The sequence below is a fragment of the Enhydra lutris genome, unplaced genomic scaffold (assembly GCF_002288905.1).
Source record: "Enhydra lutris kenyoni isolate GAN:26980312 unplaced genomic scaffold, ASM228890v2 scaffoldscaffold29, whole genome shotgun sequence".
Classification (NCBI taxonomy): Eukaryota; Metazoa; Chordata; class Mammalia; order Carnivora; family Mustelidae; genus Enhydra; species Enhydra lutris.
In genome coordinates, this window is record NW_019154113.1 from 20,226,298 (window position 1) to 20,246,899 (window position 20,602).

Here is a 20,602-nt window from a genome sequence, read left to right on the forward strand (position 1 = left end):
GACTTCTGTCGTCTTGCTCTGGTTTCGGTGTTACTCTGGAATTCTTTTATTTAGGTAGCTGCTATTTTGGTGGGGGGTTATTTTTTAAGGGAAAAAACCCCCTTATCAGTGGTTTTGTGTATGCCTCCAGTAAGGTGAAGGGGAATGTCAACATGTTGATGTGAAATCGTGTTAGCATGTGCAGATTTAGAGAAAACTGACATCTTTATAATACTGAGTCTGTTTCTAAGTGTTTTGTTCCTGGCGTGATGGGATATTCTGGCCCATTTTCTAACCTGTGTAACTTGTGTGTATTTTATTAACAAGCTGCCTTGTTGACGGTTGACTTGGCATTTGTTTTAGCCCTTCTGCTCTGGGTATAGGGCAGGATCCCTGGGGGCTGAGTGGGGCGGGGGTGGGGGGAGCCCCGTCCCTGGGCCTCAGCGGCCAGCCCTCCTGCCCTGCTCGTTTTGCCTTTCTTCTCCCACGCCTGCCGGGTCAGCTTGTTCTTGGTCTACGGTGTTCTAGCAGTTTACACTTCCTACAGAGAGTTTTTACCGCGGTCGTTAGAGATCCTAGGCCACTTACGCATTAAGACGAGGGCGTGTCCTAAGCGTCTTGTGTTTAGAAGTCCGCCTTTCTGGCCACGGCAAAAACTAGTGACCTTTTTCCTTCCTGTTTCTGTAGCTTTCATGAAGTGTGGAAGCGAGGACACGGATCCGGTTATTATCTTTGTTTCCAAAATGTTCGCCGTTGATGCCAAGGCTCTGCCCCAGAACAGGCCCAGGTAAGGTGGGGGCGGGGGTCTGGCCGGGGAAACCGCGTGTGTGGTGGGGCGCAGAGGCGGTGTGCGTGGGAGTGCGCAGACTCGGCCTTCGCCGTCCCGCCGGGCTGGGTGCGAGCGCTGCCGCGGCAGCAGACGCCCTGCCCGGCGCTGTCTTTCCCCGAAGGCGCGGAGGAGAGTTGTTGAGATCCGCTCCGGGTGGCGGATTTGAACTGATGTGAATTCAAGAAGAGCAGTAAGCAGAGGGGCCACGGTTCACGTGTGTTGCGCACCCGGCACGTTCTCCAGGCCTGCCCGCTGACCCCCGGGGAGACCCACGACTGTGGGAGCGTGTCTGCTGCTCCGCGTGGGTCGGGGTGCGGCCAGGCGCTGGGGATACGGGGTGTTTCTAATGTTTCCCGCGTCTTAGAGAATCTCTTCCGCATCATCTGCGTTTTTCACATGTGTGACCCCCCCCTTCCTGGCTCCGCCACCTCCCCATCTGGTCAGACCCTGATGGGTTCCTGTGAGGATGAGGGCAGCCTCGGCCTGGCTGGTCCCCTGCCGCTGTCCGTGGCTCTGCTGAGCCACGCGCTGTCCGTCCCGCACCGGGATCTGGGCATCTGGAACGGAGACCTGCTGTGGGTGCCTCCGAGCTTGGCTCCTGTAGAGCCCGCGTCTACGCCGGCTGTGCTTCGCAGGGGTGTTTGGAGCAGCCCGAGAGAAGTGAGGTGGGTAGTACTGCTTCAGCGCGTCTGGTGCCTCGGGGCACCTGTCCTGTGAAGAACCGTGACAGTGACACTGGTCACCGGCCGCCGGCCGCAGAGCTCCTACGGTGTTCGTGGCCCCCGTCCACGGGCCGTTGAGAACTGACAGCCCTTCTCCAGCGGAAGGATCACCTTTACCTGTGACGAGAACAAGGAGCCTGAGAAAGCGTTAAGTGAGGGGCTGCAGGTCGCAGCTGGGGGGAGGCCAGCAGCGTCTGAACCTGGGTCTCGTCAGTTTCCTGTGGGGACTCTGGCCTGGCTCATCCGGTGTCTCTTGTCTGTCTTTTCTTCTTTCCTGCATTTATAGTAGAGTTTGCTCCTCATTTAACTTTGAAAACAGCGCTATTGTTGAATATTGAAACAAGAGCAGTAGAGAACACCTAGGGGCTCCGTCTGTCAAGCCTCTGCCCCCAGCTCAGGGCATGGTCCCGGGGTCCAGGGATCGAGTCCTACATCGGGCTTCCCGCTCGTCAGGGAGCCTGCTTCCCCCTCTGCCCGCCACTCCCCCTGCTCGTGCTCTCTCTCCCTCTCTGACAAGTGATCGCACCCGTGAGTCGTGGGCTCTGATTGCATGTAGCCCTTCGTGCAGCCGCTCACATCAAGGGCGAGCAGTAGGGTTAACCCCCGGCCCCAGCGAGTTCTGACACTGAGCGCCGCCCCGGGATGACGCGTGTCAGCCTCACGTACGCGTCCCTAGTAACAGTGGCCTCCAGGCCACCGGTCTAGCTGGCCCATTTCTTCAGTCCCGCCCCACCTCCAGGCAGGTAGGATGCGGGGAGGGCTCATCAGGGGCGAGAAAGCTGTTCCCCGGAGAGTTTACCCTAAATCCAGTGACTAGGCGACCCTTTGCACGCGGTCTACGATGAATGGGCGTGAGTGACTTCCTTCAGCACACACGGGACATGGCCGTGCTTGGCAGTCTGGCCTGGGTGACAGGTGATGTCCATGGCTCGGTCGTCTAGAGCAGGGCCAGGCCCTGAACGCGCACAGTGCAGCAGCTGGCTGTACGTCACACATGGAGAGGCCGCCTCGCCGACGATAGTCGGCACAGTCCTTCTGATAATATCAGAAGCAGCGATCCTATCTCCTGGCTCCAGTCCTGGCTCTCGGTCTCCTTAACCTGGAATGTTGTCTTCTGGCCGCCTTTCATGACTTTGTCAACATGGACTTCTAGAATCTTCTCTCAAGCGGTCTTCCTTCCATTGTAGCTTTTCCATCTGTCTTTAGTTCCCCGTGGCCCTGGCCCTCTGCACACAGACTGAATGTGCTGAGCCGTTCCAGGTGCCACCTGAGGAATTCCCCCTCTGGTCTGGTGCCTCTGCTGTCGGGCAGCACGCTGCCGCTCCTACCGCCCCGGCCCTCGGGTTTGCTCTGCGGGAAAGTTAGCTTTCCTCTGGCCCCGTTACCCGGTCTCTAAGGTTACTGAGCTGATGCACAGTTTTACCGCCTTTCTCTCTGCACTCTTCCTCGTCCTCTGGAAGCCATTGCGGACCTGTCCCTGGAGAGCCGGGACCGCCACCAGCTCCACCTTCTTGAGCTGCCGCTCCTCCTTTGTCCTCTTCTCCTGCTTGTCCCTTGTCTTCGCACCGCAGAGCACTTTGCAAGCCTGACTAGTCTGCTCGAATTCACACCAGGGTGGTGCTTCAGGGCCAGCATTTAGAGGCTTTTTCTAGTTCTTCCTACTGGAGTCGGGTTTGACCCCCAAAGCACAGTGAGTGGTTTCTTGGACCGTCTGGGCAGTGGTGGACAGGCCAGTGCGGGGGCGGGAAGGGGCGCGCGCTGGGTGGTTAGGGCAGCTGCTGCGCCTCGGCTTCTGACCGAGTGTTCCGGAAAGTTCCACCCGGGTGGCTTATCAGCCCCCACCCCTAAATCTAGGCTGGCAGCCGCCCTTTGAGTTCCGGGCCTTTGTTTTTGCTGTTTTCAGCCAGTTTATCACAGATTCTTACTAGAGCGCTCGGTCTAATGCCTGTTAAGTAACGTTTTACTGAGGGTTTTCAGGCAGTTCCTCTTCCCCTGAATCTTCGAGTCTGTGCGTCGCTCTTGCTTTCTTCTTGAGAACCCGCTCCCTCTGGTAACAAGGTGCTGTCTTCAGACAGAAGCCAGTTTTCTGGGTCTGTCCCTTCCCACCGTCTCTGCTGCCTCTGGTAGCCGCTGCAGCCAGCCTTCCGGCATGTTCCACACCGACCAGAGCGTGCGCATTCTGCCTGGAATCCGGAGGACGCGTGGATGTGTGTCCTCGCCTCCTCTCCCTCCCCTCCACATGTGCCTCCCGGCCTTCCAGTCAGCGCGCTCACCTCGGGCCGCCTTCCTCTCTGCTGCTGGTGACTGCCGGCCCTTCAGGAAGTGCTAGCCCAGCCACAGCCTGAAGAACTCATCACCCACGGTCGTGCCTCGGCTGGTAGACCTCCGTTTTCTTGTAGATCAATTCCTCTTTGTCCTCAGCAAACGTGGGATACGCGGTGGGTGCCTCGTACAAATCCTGGCTGATTTCCGTCCGTCTGTCCGCTCCGTTTCCCTGTGCCACCACTCCCAGCCCACGGCAGTGCCGGGCCCGGAGGGGCATTCCCTGGATGGGCGGGTGGACGCTCGACGGGCAGCAGGCTTCCGCACAGCAGATGCTACCCTGATGAATACGGACACTCACTTATTCCAGACCGGGTCACGAATTTAGGTGGAATGAGGATGTAATTTATGTGAATAAATACATGTCTTTCTTAACCGAAGTTAAAATGATTTACTTAATGTGATGATGAGTTTATCATCTTTAAGTCCTTCTAAGTGGGAGACATCCTGGGGTAATGAGTAGGGTTTGGGTCCGATCTGGATTTGAATTTCAGCTCCTCCATTTATTTTCCGGGGGACTTTGTGTTAGGTTAAATTTCCTAAGCCTCTGCTTTTTCATCTGTAAAATAGGGGTGATGGTATCTATTTCATTTAATTGTTGGAATAAGTATGTACTGTAATTACATAAAGTGTTTAAGACGACGTCGAGATCCTAGCGGTAAACTCATTGAAAGAGACTTTCCCCTGCTATACGAACAGGTGTCTCACATTTTCTCCTCCCTGTTCTTAGGATAATGTTCTATCCTACATTTGTGTTTTAACTTGCACTTTTCAGCTACTCGTATATGCAGTTTTACCAAAAGTTTAGAAACATGGAGTTGATTGAAGGGATAGCTGGGGTGTTGGGCCTGGAGCAGAGCACGGGAAGGGCCTGAGCGTTGGCCATTGCAAGGACGGGGGGAAGTGGATTTACTGGCTGTCGCTCCAGAGGAAGCCGTTCCCATCCCATACTTGAAAGGGCTCCCAGTGCTTGGAGCTTACAGGAGAGGGGACTGGTCTCTTGCCTTACGGCCCCTGGCCAAGCCATTCTCAAAGATCGGTCTCAGGTTCCTGTGTCCTGGGACACAGCCCTGCAACAACAGGTCTGACTAGAAGAGGACAGCTCTGAGAACCAAACTCAGCCATTCTGAGGGGGCAGGTGCCAAGGGAGGTAGAACTAGTGTCCGTCCTGGTGGGGGGCCTTGTCCAGCAGGTGGGAGTGTGAAGAGGATAGCAGTGGACAGTCAGTGGTGGGAGCAGTCACCTTCCAGGCTCACCCACATGAAGCAAGAAGGAAGAAGGGTTTTAGGGCTCTTGGCATCAGAGCTTCAAGAGTTTGTGGCCGTTTGGGATACACAATAACGGTGTACATGCAGCAGGGTTATCTGAATGGCTTCCAGTGCTTCGGGGAGATGGGGAGATGGGGAGCGGGGCAGGGGGGCAGCATGGCAGCGTGGGGTGAGATTACCTGTCAGGTGTCCAGTCTGAGAGCCGGGAGAAGAACAGCAATCACAGGGCCTAAGGGGAGGGAGAGGAGGGAGGCACGGGGTCACAGGGCCAGGCCCAGGCCCCTGCGCTCAGCTTCCAGAGCTGGGGCAGAAGGCCGGGAGCAGACCGTTAGCTTGCGGATCCTGACACTCAGTCCCAGTGTGCGGGGCCGAGCGGTCCCGGTGCTGCTGACTCCAGGGCAGCTGTTGGTCTCGCTGTGTTGGGGTGGAGGGCGTAGGAGGGTGTAGGAAGGCCCGTACGTGGGAAAGGAGCCAAACCCTGGGAATTAGTGTACCTGCCCCGTTTCTGCCTTCCAACAGAATACCCATTTTTATTCAACTTAGCACTCCCCTTTTGTACAGAGCTTGTTATTAAAGCCGTGTGTGCCTTTTTTGTGGCCTGCTAGACCTGAGGATAACTCTTCAGGAAGAACGACTGAACCCCCTACCCCGTGCCAACCAAGACTAACCCCCAGCAGACACACAGACACACCCATGCACTGCCTTTTCCGTGGTGCTGCTGGGGTCTAATACAGTGTGACTTTTCAGTCCCACTGAATCACCGTCCTTCAGCCTGACCTTGAAACCCTACCTCTGGGACCCCAGTTCTCCATGAAGATCTATTTGTGTGCTTGTGGAGAAAACCTCCGTTTCCTATTGAGGTCTTTTGCTTGCTTCTCCACAGGGAGCTCTGAGCCCTGGTATCAGCCACTCATTTCCCTGCCTTCCCTGTCCTCCTCATCCGGAAGGAATGTAGGCATTCCTGAACGGCTCGATGCTGGTGTGGACGGCTCTGTGGGGGGGGCGTGGGCTCTCGCATACCTCTCCAGAATCTCAGAAGAGCTGGGCACAGAGCATTCTAGAAAGCCTGAGAGACCGCAGCTAGGGGCAGAGCTTACAGAAACCTTTTGCCTGCAGGGGACCTGGGACCCATCATCGTCTTACCCAGCCATGTTAATTTAGTGGCCGTTTCCCTGCTGCAGTGACTGAGAGATGCTTGGTGTTGCCAGAAGTTAACATAGTTGTGATCTCCTGTAGACTTCTTACTCAGGAAGAAATTGCTCAGAGGCGAGAGCGTGCGAGACAGAGGCATGCGGAGAAGCTCGCCGCCACGCAGGGGCAGGCACCCGCGCAGCCCCCCCAGGACGGGAGCGCCCTTGAAACAAGTCCAAAGGGAGAACAACCAAAAGGTACAGCTTTCCGAAATAGGTTTGGTGCAGAGTAGTTTTTTTGACTTAACTTAGGACACTCATCCTCTCGCTTTTGAGCTTGGCTTTGTAAGTGTAGCTTTCATTGGTTCTTGTCTTTCTTGGTGTTTCTTCCCTGAAACTGGGCCAGATGTATCATATTCACTGTTCCTGTTTCCAGGCGGGTCCTGGGTTAGAGACAGTGTTGCTGGCGCTCATGATCCTTTTGTGTCCTGCAGGTGATGAGCCACGGGCGGAGAGCGCGGCCCTTAGATCGCCGCCCCAGGACGGAGACGGCCAAGAGTCTTTCATTGCTTTCGCTCGCGTCTTCAGTGGTGTGGCTCGAAGAGGAAAGAAAATTTTTGTCTTGGGGCCCAAGTACAGTCCTGTCGAGTTTTTGCGGCGGGTAAGAATTGGAAGTGAAACATTAGTGTATTGTTCCAAAGTCCTTGTATCTTTCGGTTTGGTTGAGATCACCTTATTTTGTCTCTAGATGAGCACCTTCAGGCGAATGCGTGTGTCTCCTCTTGCGTCGCTCTGGTGACACTTGGGAGCTCGGTCTTGGCGGCATTTGGAAAATGAAACCAGTATATTGAACTCAGTGTTCAGTCCTTACTTAGTTAATTGTGGGACTTCTCAAGGCCAGAGAAAAGAACTTGCAGCACAGTTGTCGTGCTGGAGCCAGGGCAGTGGCAGACCTTCAGGAAATACAGAGATCCAAGAGCCGGGTGGCGCAGGCCAAAGGCCTGGGCAGAGAGCAGGTGACAGGCCACAGTTGCATGGCAGGTGGATCCCAGAAATTGGTCAGGAAGGTCTGGAAGCAGGTGAACAGCCAGCATCCGAAGACACCTGAGCCAGAGAGCGAAAAAGAAACCACAGCTCCCTCATCATTTTTGGACATAAACAAGGTGTTTCCATAGTAGGTAAGTTATAAAGGTCGTCGGACGACGGAGGTGCCAGACGTCCAGGGAGTGAGTCAGGACCAGCGAGAAGCGGCGAGGAAGAACTTGGAAGGCGTGCTGCATCGTAAGCGGGAGAGCACCTGCTCCCCTTCTCGCAGGGAAGCCGGAGAAGCTGCTGGACTTGGCAGCAAGTGGTGGGTGGGGCGGTGGGGGGTCAGTTGGAGAGGGTCTGCCCTCAGCGTGCCTCGAATGCTTATTCTGTCAGTTTGAGGAGTTTAATCCCAGGGATCAGGGTGCTGGGTGGGGCCAGGCCACCCGTGCTGGGTGGTGGCGAGTTTGGCCTCGGCAGGAGGGAGCGCAGCCGCTGTGTGCGGGGCTGTAGCTCACGGGGCCGAGGGCACTGTGACGGCACGGATGAGAGCCCGGTGTGAGTTGTGCTAGACATGGCTGGTAGTTTGTTATTTCTCAGTAAGCGTCTGGCAGTGGCGAATTGTTTTCTTTTTTGTTCTTTCCATCGTCAAGGTAAGTTAGAAATTGTTAGGTGCCGTAGCACGGATTTATTGAGCATTACAGATTCCGGGAGCGTTCCAGTTCATCTTTACGTGCTGTGTCTTTGCTTCCATGGGTCTGGAGGTTGACGTCACTCCGTGTGTGTCAGGTCACTAGCGGTGCAGCGACGATATGAACGGACGGTTGCACGTGACTCCACACTCCAGTAGTCGGGGTGCATAACATCTCGTTCCAGCTTCCTTTAAAAACAAGGGGAAATATATCACACACGCTGAAAGACATAGACCGTACTTGGACTCACGTGTCCAAGTTGCTGGTTAGGTTGCTGTTAGTTAGGTTGCTGCGCGTTCCGGACTCCCGCAAATTCAGCCAGCGAGGACGACACACGTTCTCTCATCTCACGGTTTCTGCGGGTCGGAGTCCAAGCGTGGCTCAGCGGGTCCCGCCTGCTGCCTCACAAAGCTGCAGCCAGCGCCAGCCGGCTGCTGTGCTCTTCTGGAGGCTCCTTTGGGAAAGGGTCTGTGTCCAGGCTTACTGAGGTTGTTGGCGGGAGTCACATCCCGGTGCCTGTAGGGCCGAGGGCTCCACGTTCCTGCTGGCTGTCGGCCGCCCTGAGCGCCTGGAAGCTGCCTGCGGCTTCCTGTCCCATGGACTTCCCAGCTTGGCTGCTCTCCTTCCAGCCCGCAAGGCGCGTCCAGGCTGAATGTGTTGGCAAGACAGTCTTGCGTCATGTTACGCGATCATGAGAGTGACATCCCACCGCCTTTGCCATATGCCCTTGATGAGAAGCAAGCTACGGGCCCCTCTCCCACCCAGGAGCGGGGACTGCGTGAGGGCATGAACAGGAAGCAGGGGTCATGGGGGCCTGCCTTTCATCTGTCTACTCCGTCCTTCTGCTTTTCTCTGTGGCTTTACCACTCACGTACGCGCTGTGGAAGGATGTGTAGTCTTACGCAGCCTCCCCAGAAGGTGTTACTGTCGGTTTAATTTTTGCCAATGAGGTGCATACAATATGCTCTTTTCAAGAGGTTTTAGTTTATATTTTCTTTATTACTCTTTTAATATGCTCATTGGTCATTCATGTCTTTTCCTGTGACGATATCTTTGGGTCTTCTGCCTATTTTTCACTTGTGCTATATACACACATTTTTTAATACTGGTTTTTCGATGTTCTTTGTAGGAGCTGCATATAATTCCTTGTCACTCTTAAGTTTTGCAAATTCTTCTCCAGTTTGGGACGTGTCACATTTTCTATTTAGTATCTTTTAATGTACAGAAGTTCTTGATTTTAATGTAGTTTAATTTATCAGTCGTTTCCATTATGGGTTTTGCCTTTTGTATCTTATTTAAGAAAATTAAAATTGTGACTGGACCAAAGGCAACATTTTCGCCTGTGGTTCCTTCTAAAGTTTAAAGTTTTGCCTTTCATATTTAAATGTTTAATTCAGTGTTCATATATGATAGGAAGATGGGATCCAATCTTATTTTCCCCAAACAAATACCAGTTCCAAAACTGCTCAGAGAACGCGCTCCTCTCCACCCACTGCACAGCCAGCTCAGTCATAAGTCAGAGTTCGTATGTGAATCGGGCTGTTTCTGGACGATTAGACTTCCTTATTCTGTTTATCACTGTTTCTATTCAGTGCTGACTTCACTTCTAAAGGTTTAGATGTTTAAAAGTCCACGTCCTCTAGCTTTTTTTTTTTCTTTTGGTGAGCACCTTGCTTATTCCTCTTTCCTCTTCCATGTAAGCTTTTGGTCAGCTTGTCAGGTTCCGTGAAAAGCTCTATTGAGATTCTGATTGCTTTCGATCAGTACATGTATTTGGCATGAATCAGCATTTGCAGTATAGAATCTGTAAATCGATGAGGCCTATCTTTCTATTTATTTAGGTTATTTTCAGTGTTTTTCATTAAAGTTTTATAATTTTCTCCATTTTAATCACTTTTAGACTTATTTTAGCTAATATTTTGTTGCTACTCTAAAAGTTACTATTTAAAAACATATTTTTGGGGGCACCTGGGTGGCTCGTGGGTTAAAGCCTCTGCCTTTGGCTCGGGTCATGATCCTGGGGTCCTGGAATTGAGCCCCGCATCGGGCTCTCTGCTCGGTGGGGAGCCTGTTTCCCCCTCTCTCTCTCTGCCTGTCTCTCTGCCTACTTGTGGGTTTCTGTCTGTCAGATAAATAAATAAAATCTTTAAAAACAAAACCAAAAAAACCCAAATTTTTTTCCTCTTGCTGATGTAGACAGTTAACTTTTGTATACTGTCCTTGTGTCTAGCCTCCTTGCTAAACTGTCTTACTAATTCTAATTTACGTGTGGTTTAAGTGGATAATCCTGTTATCTGTGGCTAACTCTGTTTCTGTTTCATCCTTCTCCTTTGTGTTTCCGGGGTGTCTCTCCAGCTACCCTGCAGAGCGGCCGCTGAATGTGGCATGTGCCTGCAAGGCCAGCATTCTCGTGCGGTTTCCACGTCTTCCCGAACACAACAGCATCTCCCTCCTCTGGGTGTTTATGAATTTACTTGCCTCTAGTGCTTTTTGGTCACTCGCTCTGTGATGTTAGTTATGTTTATATGTGCGTTTAACTTCATGTTTTTTGCAGTTGGGCCCAGGGGCACCAGAGACAAGTTCAGGGTACTTGCATTTATATGGAGGTTGCTGAACGATTCAAGGCAATATCTTGAATGCGTTTCAAGATCTTGAATAATTCTTGACAAAAGTACATAATTTGAGACGGCGTCTCTCTTAAGAACAAATGTGACACGAGGTGAGCTCATCAGATGTTACGCTGGCAACCAGGTTTGGCTGTGTCTGTGCTGGGTCTTCTCGTCGTGTCCCCAGCATCTCGCAGCTGCTCCCTTGCAGATTCTCAGCATGAGCGTAGACTAGCTATTGTGTGGCCATTCCCATGGCATTTTGTATCACATCTGGCCACTCTTCTTACTGAGTGGACTTCTTACTGGGACTGAGCACCAGGTCCTGCTCTTGCTGGATGCCCGAAGGGCAGTGTAATCCGATGAAAACGATTGTGAGTGACGAGAGGAATGACACGTGTGGCGATTACAGCATGGTCACCACTGGAACTGGTGTGTGACCTGGTGCACGTAAATACTGGCAAGGGGCTGTGGGGGGTGTGTTTATTGGCTAATTGGGTGGGACAGGTCACAGGTCACAGCGGAATTCATATTCCTGAGCCATAAAGCTTATGACACTGTCGAATTCTTGACAGATTTTAAGTATCTGAGAAGTTTCACCACTTCAGATTCTGTATTGTACCATTTCACATTTCCATATTTCAGGTTTACATGAAGTGTGACTGTACCATCTCTCCTCCGAATAGGAGTAACTTACAGATTCTAAGTAATGTCTGCATTTAATGCCTCCTAACTTCTCTTCATCCATGTTTCTTCGCCCAGGTGCCATTGGGCTTCTCCACTCCACTAGAAGACCTTCCCCCGATCCCCCACGTGGCGTGCTGCACCCTAGAAAACCTGTATCTGCTGATGGGCAGGGAACTGGAAGACCTAGAGGAGGTCCCTCCAGGAAATGTGCTAGGTAAGGCGGTGCCCTGCCCTGGGTCTCTGTATCTGCCCTCCGGCCGAGAACTCACCCAGCACGCTGCATGCACGTAGTGAACTCTTGGAAAGAGATGACTCTGATCTCTGTTTTAGTTTTCTGCCCCCCCCCCCGCCCCCAGTGTCCTTAGACTTGAACCTACCGCATCTGAGCAGTTAGCATGTGGATTGGTAACTTGCTGTGAAGTACGGTAGTTCTGTTTCAAAAAGTCCTGCTTAAGTAGTTTGGGAACGCTCGACATGGGGGTTCCATCTGGTTGGGAACAAGAAGGGGGATTCCTGCTCACATAAAAGTCTAGATGAGTGAGACACTTCTGGTTCTAAATTATCGGAGACTGTTCTGATGTAAAGGTCTGTTGAACTCATTTCTTTTCTCCCTGTATTTTTAACCCATTGAATGTTGCTTTGCTGATAGTGACCAGCTTACATCTGTAAATACTGCTTGTCAAGCCCATAATGTTCATTGGCTTCTGCTTCTGTGTGCAGAATCCACTTTTTGAGGTCCTTAGAGCAACCCGGAAGTCTCAGACTGAGGACCTTCCCTTGGAGCGTCCCAGGGGCCCTGCGCATGTGTGGGGCACCGTGTCCCCTGTACCGCTGGTTTCTGAGTCCTTAGGTGCTTGTCCGCCTTAAAGCTGTTTCTTGGGTAATTGCTTGGGCTGGGAATTCTCTCCATGTTTTCAAGAAATGGTCCAGACTTCTAGGCCAGGACAGCTCATGATTTGTTTGGATTGGGTGAACTCGAGTCCAAGAAATTTGCCTCAACATTTTGCCATTCCCTCACAGAGATCCATTCTTTTCTTTAGAATTCTTTTCCTTTTCTTTTTGGTGGAGGGCCACGGAGTTCGTAGAATCCTAGCTTTTCATCCGTGTCGCCCGTTCTCATCTATCCCTTTGGAGGATATGTTGAACGTTGACAGCTGATGGAGCGCTGAGCTGCCGTAGCCAACTTGATCAGGAAGGACGTGCGGGAGAAGGATGGAAAACACTCTGGCTTTGGTTATGACACTACCGTTTTGCTCAGACTCGGTCCATTTTGTTTCTTAAATGGAAGGTAAGGAAGAAGATCTCAAACACCACACTCAAGCGAAAGAGAGGGTGTTTGTAGAGTGAATGGTTTTCGTCCTGTTTCCTCCAACTAAGGCTAGCATTGGCAGTCTTTCCCCGGTAGAGGCTGGGGACTTGACGAGCAGCAGTTTCCAGATCTCCACGTGCTGTGCAGGGCCGAGGCTGCGCGGTTTATAAGGAGGAAAACCATCTGTCTTTCATCTGCTGCCCGGGGCAGCCCTCCACCTGCCATCTGCTGCAGGATACCTCTTGTAAGCTGAAACTGTCTTCCTCTTGGAGAAAAGAGGTGTGCCTCGTTCCCGTTTACTGCTGTTTGAGAATAATGGTGGGGGGCTTGGTAGGAGCTGGGGTGATGGTGCCAGTGATGAAATGTTTGTTCACCAAATTTAGCTGTGTAGAAATAACACAGATGGACACACTTTGGGACAAAGCAGATGAAGGAAGAAAGCCACATTTATTTTGCCTAAGAGTTAGGGCTGTGCATAGCTGTAGGTAACCAAAAACCGACTGCGGAGATTTGAATGTCACTCAACAGGAAGCCTGAGGATAGGTAGGGCTGGAGTGATGGCCCTCCTGAGGCCGCAAGGAGCCTGGTTCCTTCTGTCTGCCTCTTTGCAATTCTCGGCCTGCGGCCTTTGCCCTCAGGGGGAACCACGGCAGCTTCAGCATCTCAAGGAATCACTCCCACGGTCCTGGCAGGAAGACTTCTCACAGCACTGCTGTTTCCATTTGGGAAGAAATGCCCACGTAGTGATGTTTCTCTCTTGAGATCCTCATTGTTTGTGACTTCTGTCCCATGGTCAGCCCTAGTTGCGGGAGAGGCGAGGGACTGAGTGTTTTACTCTTGCCTCCGCGGTTAAGGCGAGGGGTCCTGGGTTGTGAGTAACCTTCATAGCCTTTGACTAGCCGATCCTTGCTGTCAGGGCCCTCATCCCACCCATGCCTGGCCCCGCCCGGGGCCCTCCTGGGAGATTCTTTGTATGTTAAGGAGGAAAATAGTCACCAGGAGGATTAGGAATGTAACATTGAAGGGGTGGGAATCCAGCCAACCACTTTGATTTGCCTTTGGAATTGAAACTAAAATCATTGTTTTCCTTTTATGAATCCCAATCTAATTGCGCACAGGCAAGACTGGAAAACATGAGTACACCAAAATTCTGGTCCTGGTTTTGCCACCAACTAGTTGCCTGGCCTCCGGCCAGTTGTATAACCTTTCTGGACTTCAGTTTCCCCGAATGATTGGGACTAGAGCAGTGACTGCTAACATTTCTTACGGTAAAAATAGAGCAGCCACTTTAATTTTTTTTCTAGTGAGACTATTTGTGGGTTCCCAGGGCTGCTTTTGTTATATTTATCACATACTGTTAGAGTTGTCATACATTCTAAATGTTGAGGACGAAGTATTCAATACCATTACATGGGGGACATTTTCTTGCCGTAGCTAGGAAGTGCACACAAAATTCGATTCTGTACATTTCCTTGGTAAGACAGGGACTGCCTTGGAGTTTCAAGTCGCCGCCGTCTTACCGGAGGCGGACATTTCAGTGAGGATGGAGCGAAGTAAAAATTCTTAGTGCTTGTGTCATGAAGACCGCCCATGGGTTATGTCATTTTATCACTGGTGGAAAAAAGTCCTAAACTTGAGTATCTCTCAGGTCCCTTCCAGCTTTAACTTCTCAGGCGTGTGCTTCTTAGAGAAAAAAAAGTTACTTCAAGCAATGAGGCTTTTTCCCTTCCTAGTGTCCACTGAGGAGAACGGTGGGTTTCCGGAACGGTTCCTCAGTTGGGTCGATAACCCATTTGTACGGCTCCATGGGAACATCCTAAGTGTCATTACCAGTGCTGGGGTCAGAGCGACACTTTCAGGCAAATCCCACTTGTCCATTGATTAAAAAACGGGAGCACGTGGCGCGGGGCCGCAGTTTCATGAGCGGGGGGTTAGTAAGGACTTTGCGAGGCTACGAGTGGGTTTCAGGCAGCACAGACGAGTGGGCCAAGGCTCCTGGCCTGCCGAGTGCTGGGAGCTACACGGCCCAGGAGAAAGCTCGCTCCCGGCCAGGGCATCAGCCGGGACCGCCGCCGCCAGGCTGCCCCGGGAGCCAACCGAGAGCGGGTGTGCAGCACAGGTGGGTTTTGTCTGTTCGCTGGTTTGCGTTCTTGGGGAGATGGGAAGTAAAAAAGTAAGACGGTGGCTGAATCTGGTTGAGCTGATGTACACGTTCCCGTTATCGTTGCTGCCTCCCAAAGCATCGAAGCCCAAAGACAGCATGTGGTTTTTCCCACACCTGCGGTTCGGGCGCGGTTTGCTGGGACACCTGGTCTCCGTGCCCCGGGGTGTTCGCTTGGGATTGCCGGGCCTGGGTGCTGGAGTTCGAGGAGGCCGCTGCTGGCCAGTTGGGGCCTTGCCTGGGGGTGGGACTGAGGCCAGCTACGTGGCCTTCCCATCAGGCGGTGCTGGGATCTGCGGGTGAGCCTCCAGGAGGACAAGCCCGGAGAAGCAGTGTCCACTCTACGACCTGGCTTCCCCCGGCTTCGAGCTCATTCGTAGCAGAAGCGAGTCACCACGGCCGGCCCGTACTCGGAGGGAGGAGACCGACTCCACCTTCTGATGGCAGACATGTCAAAGAATTTGTGCACATGTTTTAAAATGACCACACCGGGGCGCCTGGGTGGCTCAGTGGGTTAAAGCCTCTGCCTTCGGCTCAGGTCATGATCCCAGGGTCCTGGGATCGAGCCCCGCGTTGGGCTCTCTGCTCAGCAGGGAGCCTGCTTCCCTTCCTCTCTCTCTCTGCCTGCCTCTCTGCCTACTTGTGATCTCTGTCTGCCAAATAAATAAATAAAATCTTTAAAAAAAAAAATAAAATGACCACACCATGAACCATAGATAATTTCTTGTTTTCTTTTCGACTTCAGCAGGCCCGTGACAGGACGCATATTACAAATTAAGACATAGCAAAGTTTATAGTGATCAGGGCAAGCCTATAAATCCCGTCTATTTTGCTCTTGTTAACTTAGAGAAAACGTTGTAATTCCTGTTTAATAAGGACATAATAGAGAATGCTATGACGGATACCCATGTGCTTTTCATCAGAGATGGTGCGGAGTCGGATTGATCAAATGCAGATGAAACTTTCTGTTGGAGAAGGAAATGAAAACTTCTGTGGCATTTTTTTAACAAGTCGGAGCATATGTAGTCAGAGTCTGAAGGAAAGTTCCTTCACTGGCACTTGGAAGATGCCGATTTCGCATTTGAACTCCGTTATAACTCACTCGCAGAACTGACGTTGACCGATAAGTGTGGAGTAGAGTTTGTGGTCTGGAAATAGTTGATTTAAAGTTTAAAATCACTTAATTCCAACCTGATGTTTAAAAAACTTGGATAGATGGGACCAGAGAGACCTCCCCTTGTTTAATACACAATAGCCCTTTGTTCAGTCCATACCAGGAACGTCTCTTAAAATAAATGTTTGCTACAGGCTCCTATTAAAATGTGAGGGGAAATTGAATTAGGATTCCAAATCTCTAGCCATTTCTCATGCACTTTCAGAACTCTTCCATATGGTTAAGTCTTCAACATTTCAAGGGCATATTCTGAGGGGAAACATGATATTCCTCTTTTCACAACAGGAGGAAAATAACATTAATTAGCTTTTTTCTGAGCTGATTTTAGTTCTGCCACGGTGGATTACTGGGTGTTGGGAAGTCGGTGGAGATTGAATGAAAGGTGTGTGTGTGTCCGTCCGCCTGTCCGTCTGTCCTTCGTCATGTGGGGTACTTGAGGAACCAGAGCCTTTGGCATTATACGCAGAATTGATTTTGTTGTTTCCAAGGAAATCACAACAGTTTGTGACTCTTAAGTCTTTGTGGTACTCTTTGTAATACACTGAATTCACTTACTAGTGAATTTCTTTTAAATACACCTTTTTATCAACATTTTCACTTGGAATCTATTTTAATCAGTAAATAAGAAGTAGCCTTACTGGTCACTTCTAGGATTAATTTTCAGCTGGTTTTAATAGTTTTTCTTTTACAGATGATAGTGATCTTATTGTGTCCTTATAATGTGTCCTGTTTCTTATTTTTATATCGTCTCCAGAAATATGATAGGTGCTCGTTACAGCTGTTCTGTTGTCTGGTTCCTTCCTAACTTTAATGAAAACACTCATTTTAGTTTTGGGCTTGCCGATGCTGTGGGTTCATTTCTCTGATGTGTCATGCTAGCAAAGTATGCTTTTTTTAAAACCAGGAATAGATATTAAATTTCACTGATGTGTTCCCAGTATCTGAAGACAGAGTTATAGAGCTTTTCTGCTTGCTGTAATTGATGTCATGGATTGCATTTAATTATTTCCTGATTGTTCAGTTGTCCTTCCATTCCTAGAAGGGAAAAAAAAAGCAGACTAGCACTAGATCATTGCACATTCCCGCGGTATACCCATTGTTTCTGTTTACTAGCAATTTGTCCAGAATTTTCTTGGCTACTAAGTAAGTTTGGCCTTTATTTTCTTGGTATTTCCAAAATGGGAAGCGTCCTTTCTTCAACCCTCTGGAGCCGTGCTGTGTGATGGTAGCCACTGGCCCTATATGCGTATCTACACAGGCTGGGACCAAACAGCATTAAACGTTGACTCCCTCAGACGCGCTTGTCACATTTCAAGTGTTTGGTAACCACGTGTCCCTTGTGGCTGCCATATTGGACAGGTCTGTTCTAGGGCAATTTCTATCGACTGTGATAATTATCTTCTCTTTGAAAGTTTGGAAACCTTTCACTCGCAAGATCATCTGGGCTAGCTACATAAGATGTTTGATTCTTTCGATCTGGTTTATTATCTTTCTCATGACCAGTTCTCACTTTGTGTTTTCTTGCTTTGTTTCTTTATTATTAAAGTTTGTCTATTTTATTTTGGTGTTATAGCTCTTCTATATGAATGCTAAGTCTTATGTTTTAAGGCCTCTTTAAAAGATAATTTTCAGTATCGTGTAGGCCATACTATAGGTGCATTTGAGAAAAGCAGACAGCAGATAGGCCGAGTAAGAGTTACCTCTTATCGTAGGGGTGACCACCAGTCTCTTTATACGCACATGTGAGCACACTGTTCCTTAAAATTGTGGTAAAAAAATATAATAATGTAAAATTTGCCATCTTAACCATGTTTAAGTGTATTCCTGAATAGTATATATTTAATACAAAAATAATCATGTTTTCTAACCTGTATATATTTCTCCTAGAGATGATCTCTTCTCATATTTAGAGCTTTTTGTTTCAGTGCATTTGCTCTAACTCCCAGGATGGTATTAAATGGCGGTGCAGTCGTGGGGTCTCATTCCCGATGTGGGAGCAGTTCTTACAGACGGCGTACTAGGTTATAGAGCAGATCTGATCCGCATGGTCTTTATAACGACATAGTGACTGTAACGACTGTTCCTGCTTACTAGATTAATTTTCTAAATGCAGATAGATGTTGAATTTCATGAAATGGTCTTTCCCGTACCTTTCAGTCAACAGATGTTTTTTTCTTTTTTGAGCCGTTTTATGCCTTGAATCTCAGTAACACGTTTGTTAATATCCATGAGTCACATATTCCTGGACTAGGCTAATAGTGAATGTATTTCAATATGTTAATAGAGCAGTGAATTGAATTTGTTGGTGTTTTTTTCATGTAAAATGTTTATAGGTTTGGCTGATCTGCGTCTTTTATATACGTGTTTATTTTGTACTCAGGGAGAATGGGCAAGGGCATTGTGCTGGCCACCTGAAACGAACAGCTGAGGGACAGTTTTCACTGTTTTTTTATTTTATGGGACAATTTAAATGGCACAAGAATTTTCTGCTCCTTAAGCAGTTTGATGTTAACACCCGTGCAACCGACTCTACCTGGTTGGTCGCCAAGGTTGTGATTTGCAAGTTTTATCAACTGTGATTCTCCCTTTCAGGTTTTCTGGTTTTTTTTTGTTTGTTTGTTTGTTTTGTTTTGTTCACTGTTCCCTACATTGATTGTGGCACTTTATGCTCTCATAGGGAATCACGTATTTCAGATTGGTTATTCAGTTCATTTGCATGGATATGGGTATCGATATTGGTTATAATAATGACATGAGAAAGGAGCATCTGTTGGTGTTTCCCGTGGGCGGGAGCTGCTGCGGATTCGGGGGCGAGGATCTGATCTGCTCCCTGCCGGATGAGACGGATGCATTTTACAACTGGGAAAGCTGAGGCTTGTGAAGGTTGCAGTCATCTGTAGAGCAAGCTGGGAGGTTTGTCTCCCTGTGTATCTGTGTTCTTTCACCTTCTGTTTCTACGTTAATTGGGGTTTGGTTTTGTTTTGTTTTGTTTCCCCTTTTGTTAAGTCTTACTTGGTGGTGGTTTGTTACATGGCATTTTTACTTCTGTCCTTAATTGATTCCTCATCTATTATAGGTTCTTAATACATTGATTTAGTGCCCTTAGGAGACCTTCCATCCTATGTATCAGATATTGTTTTATTTCATTTATTTTTTTAGAAGAATTGGTTCACTTTTTTTTCTCTTCTTCTAATGAATGTGTTTATGGCCTGAATCTTCATATAGCCTTGTCTGGATTTCTTTAGAGTTTTATACATTGTTTTCTTTATCATTGAGTTTTTCTGGGTACCATCCAGCCAGTGGACCGCCGCCGCACGCTACAAATGCGGGGAGCCGTGGTTGCCTTCAGCCCTGCCGGCGCCGGCCGGGCTCCAGGGTGGCTGGAGTCCCCTGTCCAGGGCCTCACATGGAATGGTTAGCCTGTGCTTTGGCAAAATGCTTATCGCACAAGTTAAGTTAGTGTGTCTGTTCGTCCTTTCTTCACAGACTGAAGTAGCCGTTGTAACTATGTAATTTCTTTTGAAAATTATTACATGTTTGTAACCAAAGAATTGTCTGTTAATAAGCTCATGGCCTCTGTAGACATTATTCAAGAACAAAGGATTATTTGATGGGGATTTTCTTCTGCAGCATCTCGGAATAGGACTTTTCCTTTCTTCCTGTTAAGGGGCACTGACAAGGTAGAGGGCAGATTTGACTTCTCTTCTGGGTATTTTTAATGCATGGCAATGGGGAGGTCCTTCGGCTTTTGTAAATGGTTTAATGAAGGTTGGGAAGATGTCCTTGATGATTGATAAAATAGTCTTCTTGTTGACAAGGTGAAATTTGACTTTTTTCCAGTAGACAATCAGCTGATTGTCAAAAGGCCTGAAAAATGTGCTCTCTTAGACCCCTAAACTGAACACGTGACCCCACGATGCAGCAGCTCCACTTGCAGGTGTGCGCGTCGGAGAAGCTTTGGGTGCGCTCTGAAGGCGACGGGTGCGAGAATGTTCGTAACAGCGCTGGTGCTGAGAGCCGGAAGAACAGCTGGTAACTGCCTAAATATCCATGGGCAGCAGAATGGATGGTAAGTTACGGCACAGCCGTACTCGGGAGGAATGTTACAGCTGAGCGAGAGTGAAGGGCTTCACACCACCAGCCATCGGCTCACATTTGGGCTCACAAATGCAGTGGATTTAGACAACGAGCGAGTTGGCAAGCATTTTATAGAGGTTGAAAACATGTAAATACCATGTGTCATTGAGGGACAGATGCGTGTGTGATGCATAAAGCCGGGAAAGGTAGACTGTGAGTCCGAGGTAGTAGCTCTCTGGAGAGAGGACTTGGGTGAGGAAGGTCCGCTGATCTGCGGAATGTCTCCTTTCTGCAGATGCCTGGTGGGCCCTCCATTGTCTGTGCTATTTTTCTTTTTAAGTTTTTTATATCTTGAATGTCATCTCCTGTATTTTTTAAGTTCAGAGGAGAGATGGTGTTAATATCTCTCCTTGACGTCCTCAGTGCTGTCTTACAGAACTTGTCCCTGAGGACTGAGTTGGGAGGTGGGACGTGTATGGGTTGGGGCTGGGATACTCTGGGTTACATTCCCGCTGTGCAGTTCTTAGCTTTGCGGCCTTAGGTGGGGTGCTTAACCTCTCTGCTCCTTAGTTCCGTCTTGTAGATGAAGATAGCAGAAGGCGGTGGGTGGTAGCCTTTAT

The 20,602-nt window shown here is 49.5% G+C and overlaps 1 protein-coding gene across 1 annotated transcript in view; it reads left to right on the forward strand.

Annotated features, from left to right (window-relative positions):
• Positions 1 to 20,602, forward strand: part of LOC111152685 (elongation factor like GTPase 1) — a 117,079-nt gene that overhangs the window by 34,684 nt on the left and 61,793 nt on the right. The window contains exons 12-15 of the mRNA XM_022511252.1: positions 667 to 766; positions 6,357 to 6,508; positions 6,745 to 6,911; positions 11,337 to 11,475. Of these exons, the coding sequence (XP_022366960.1) occupies positions 667 to 766; positions 6,357 to 6,508; positions 6,745 to 6,911; positions 11,337 to 11,475 (558 nt within the window). The remainder of the gene's footprint in view (positions 1 to 666; positions 767 to 6,356; positions 6,509 to 6,744; positions 6,912 to 11,336; positions 11,476 to 20,602) is intronic.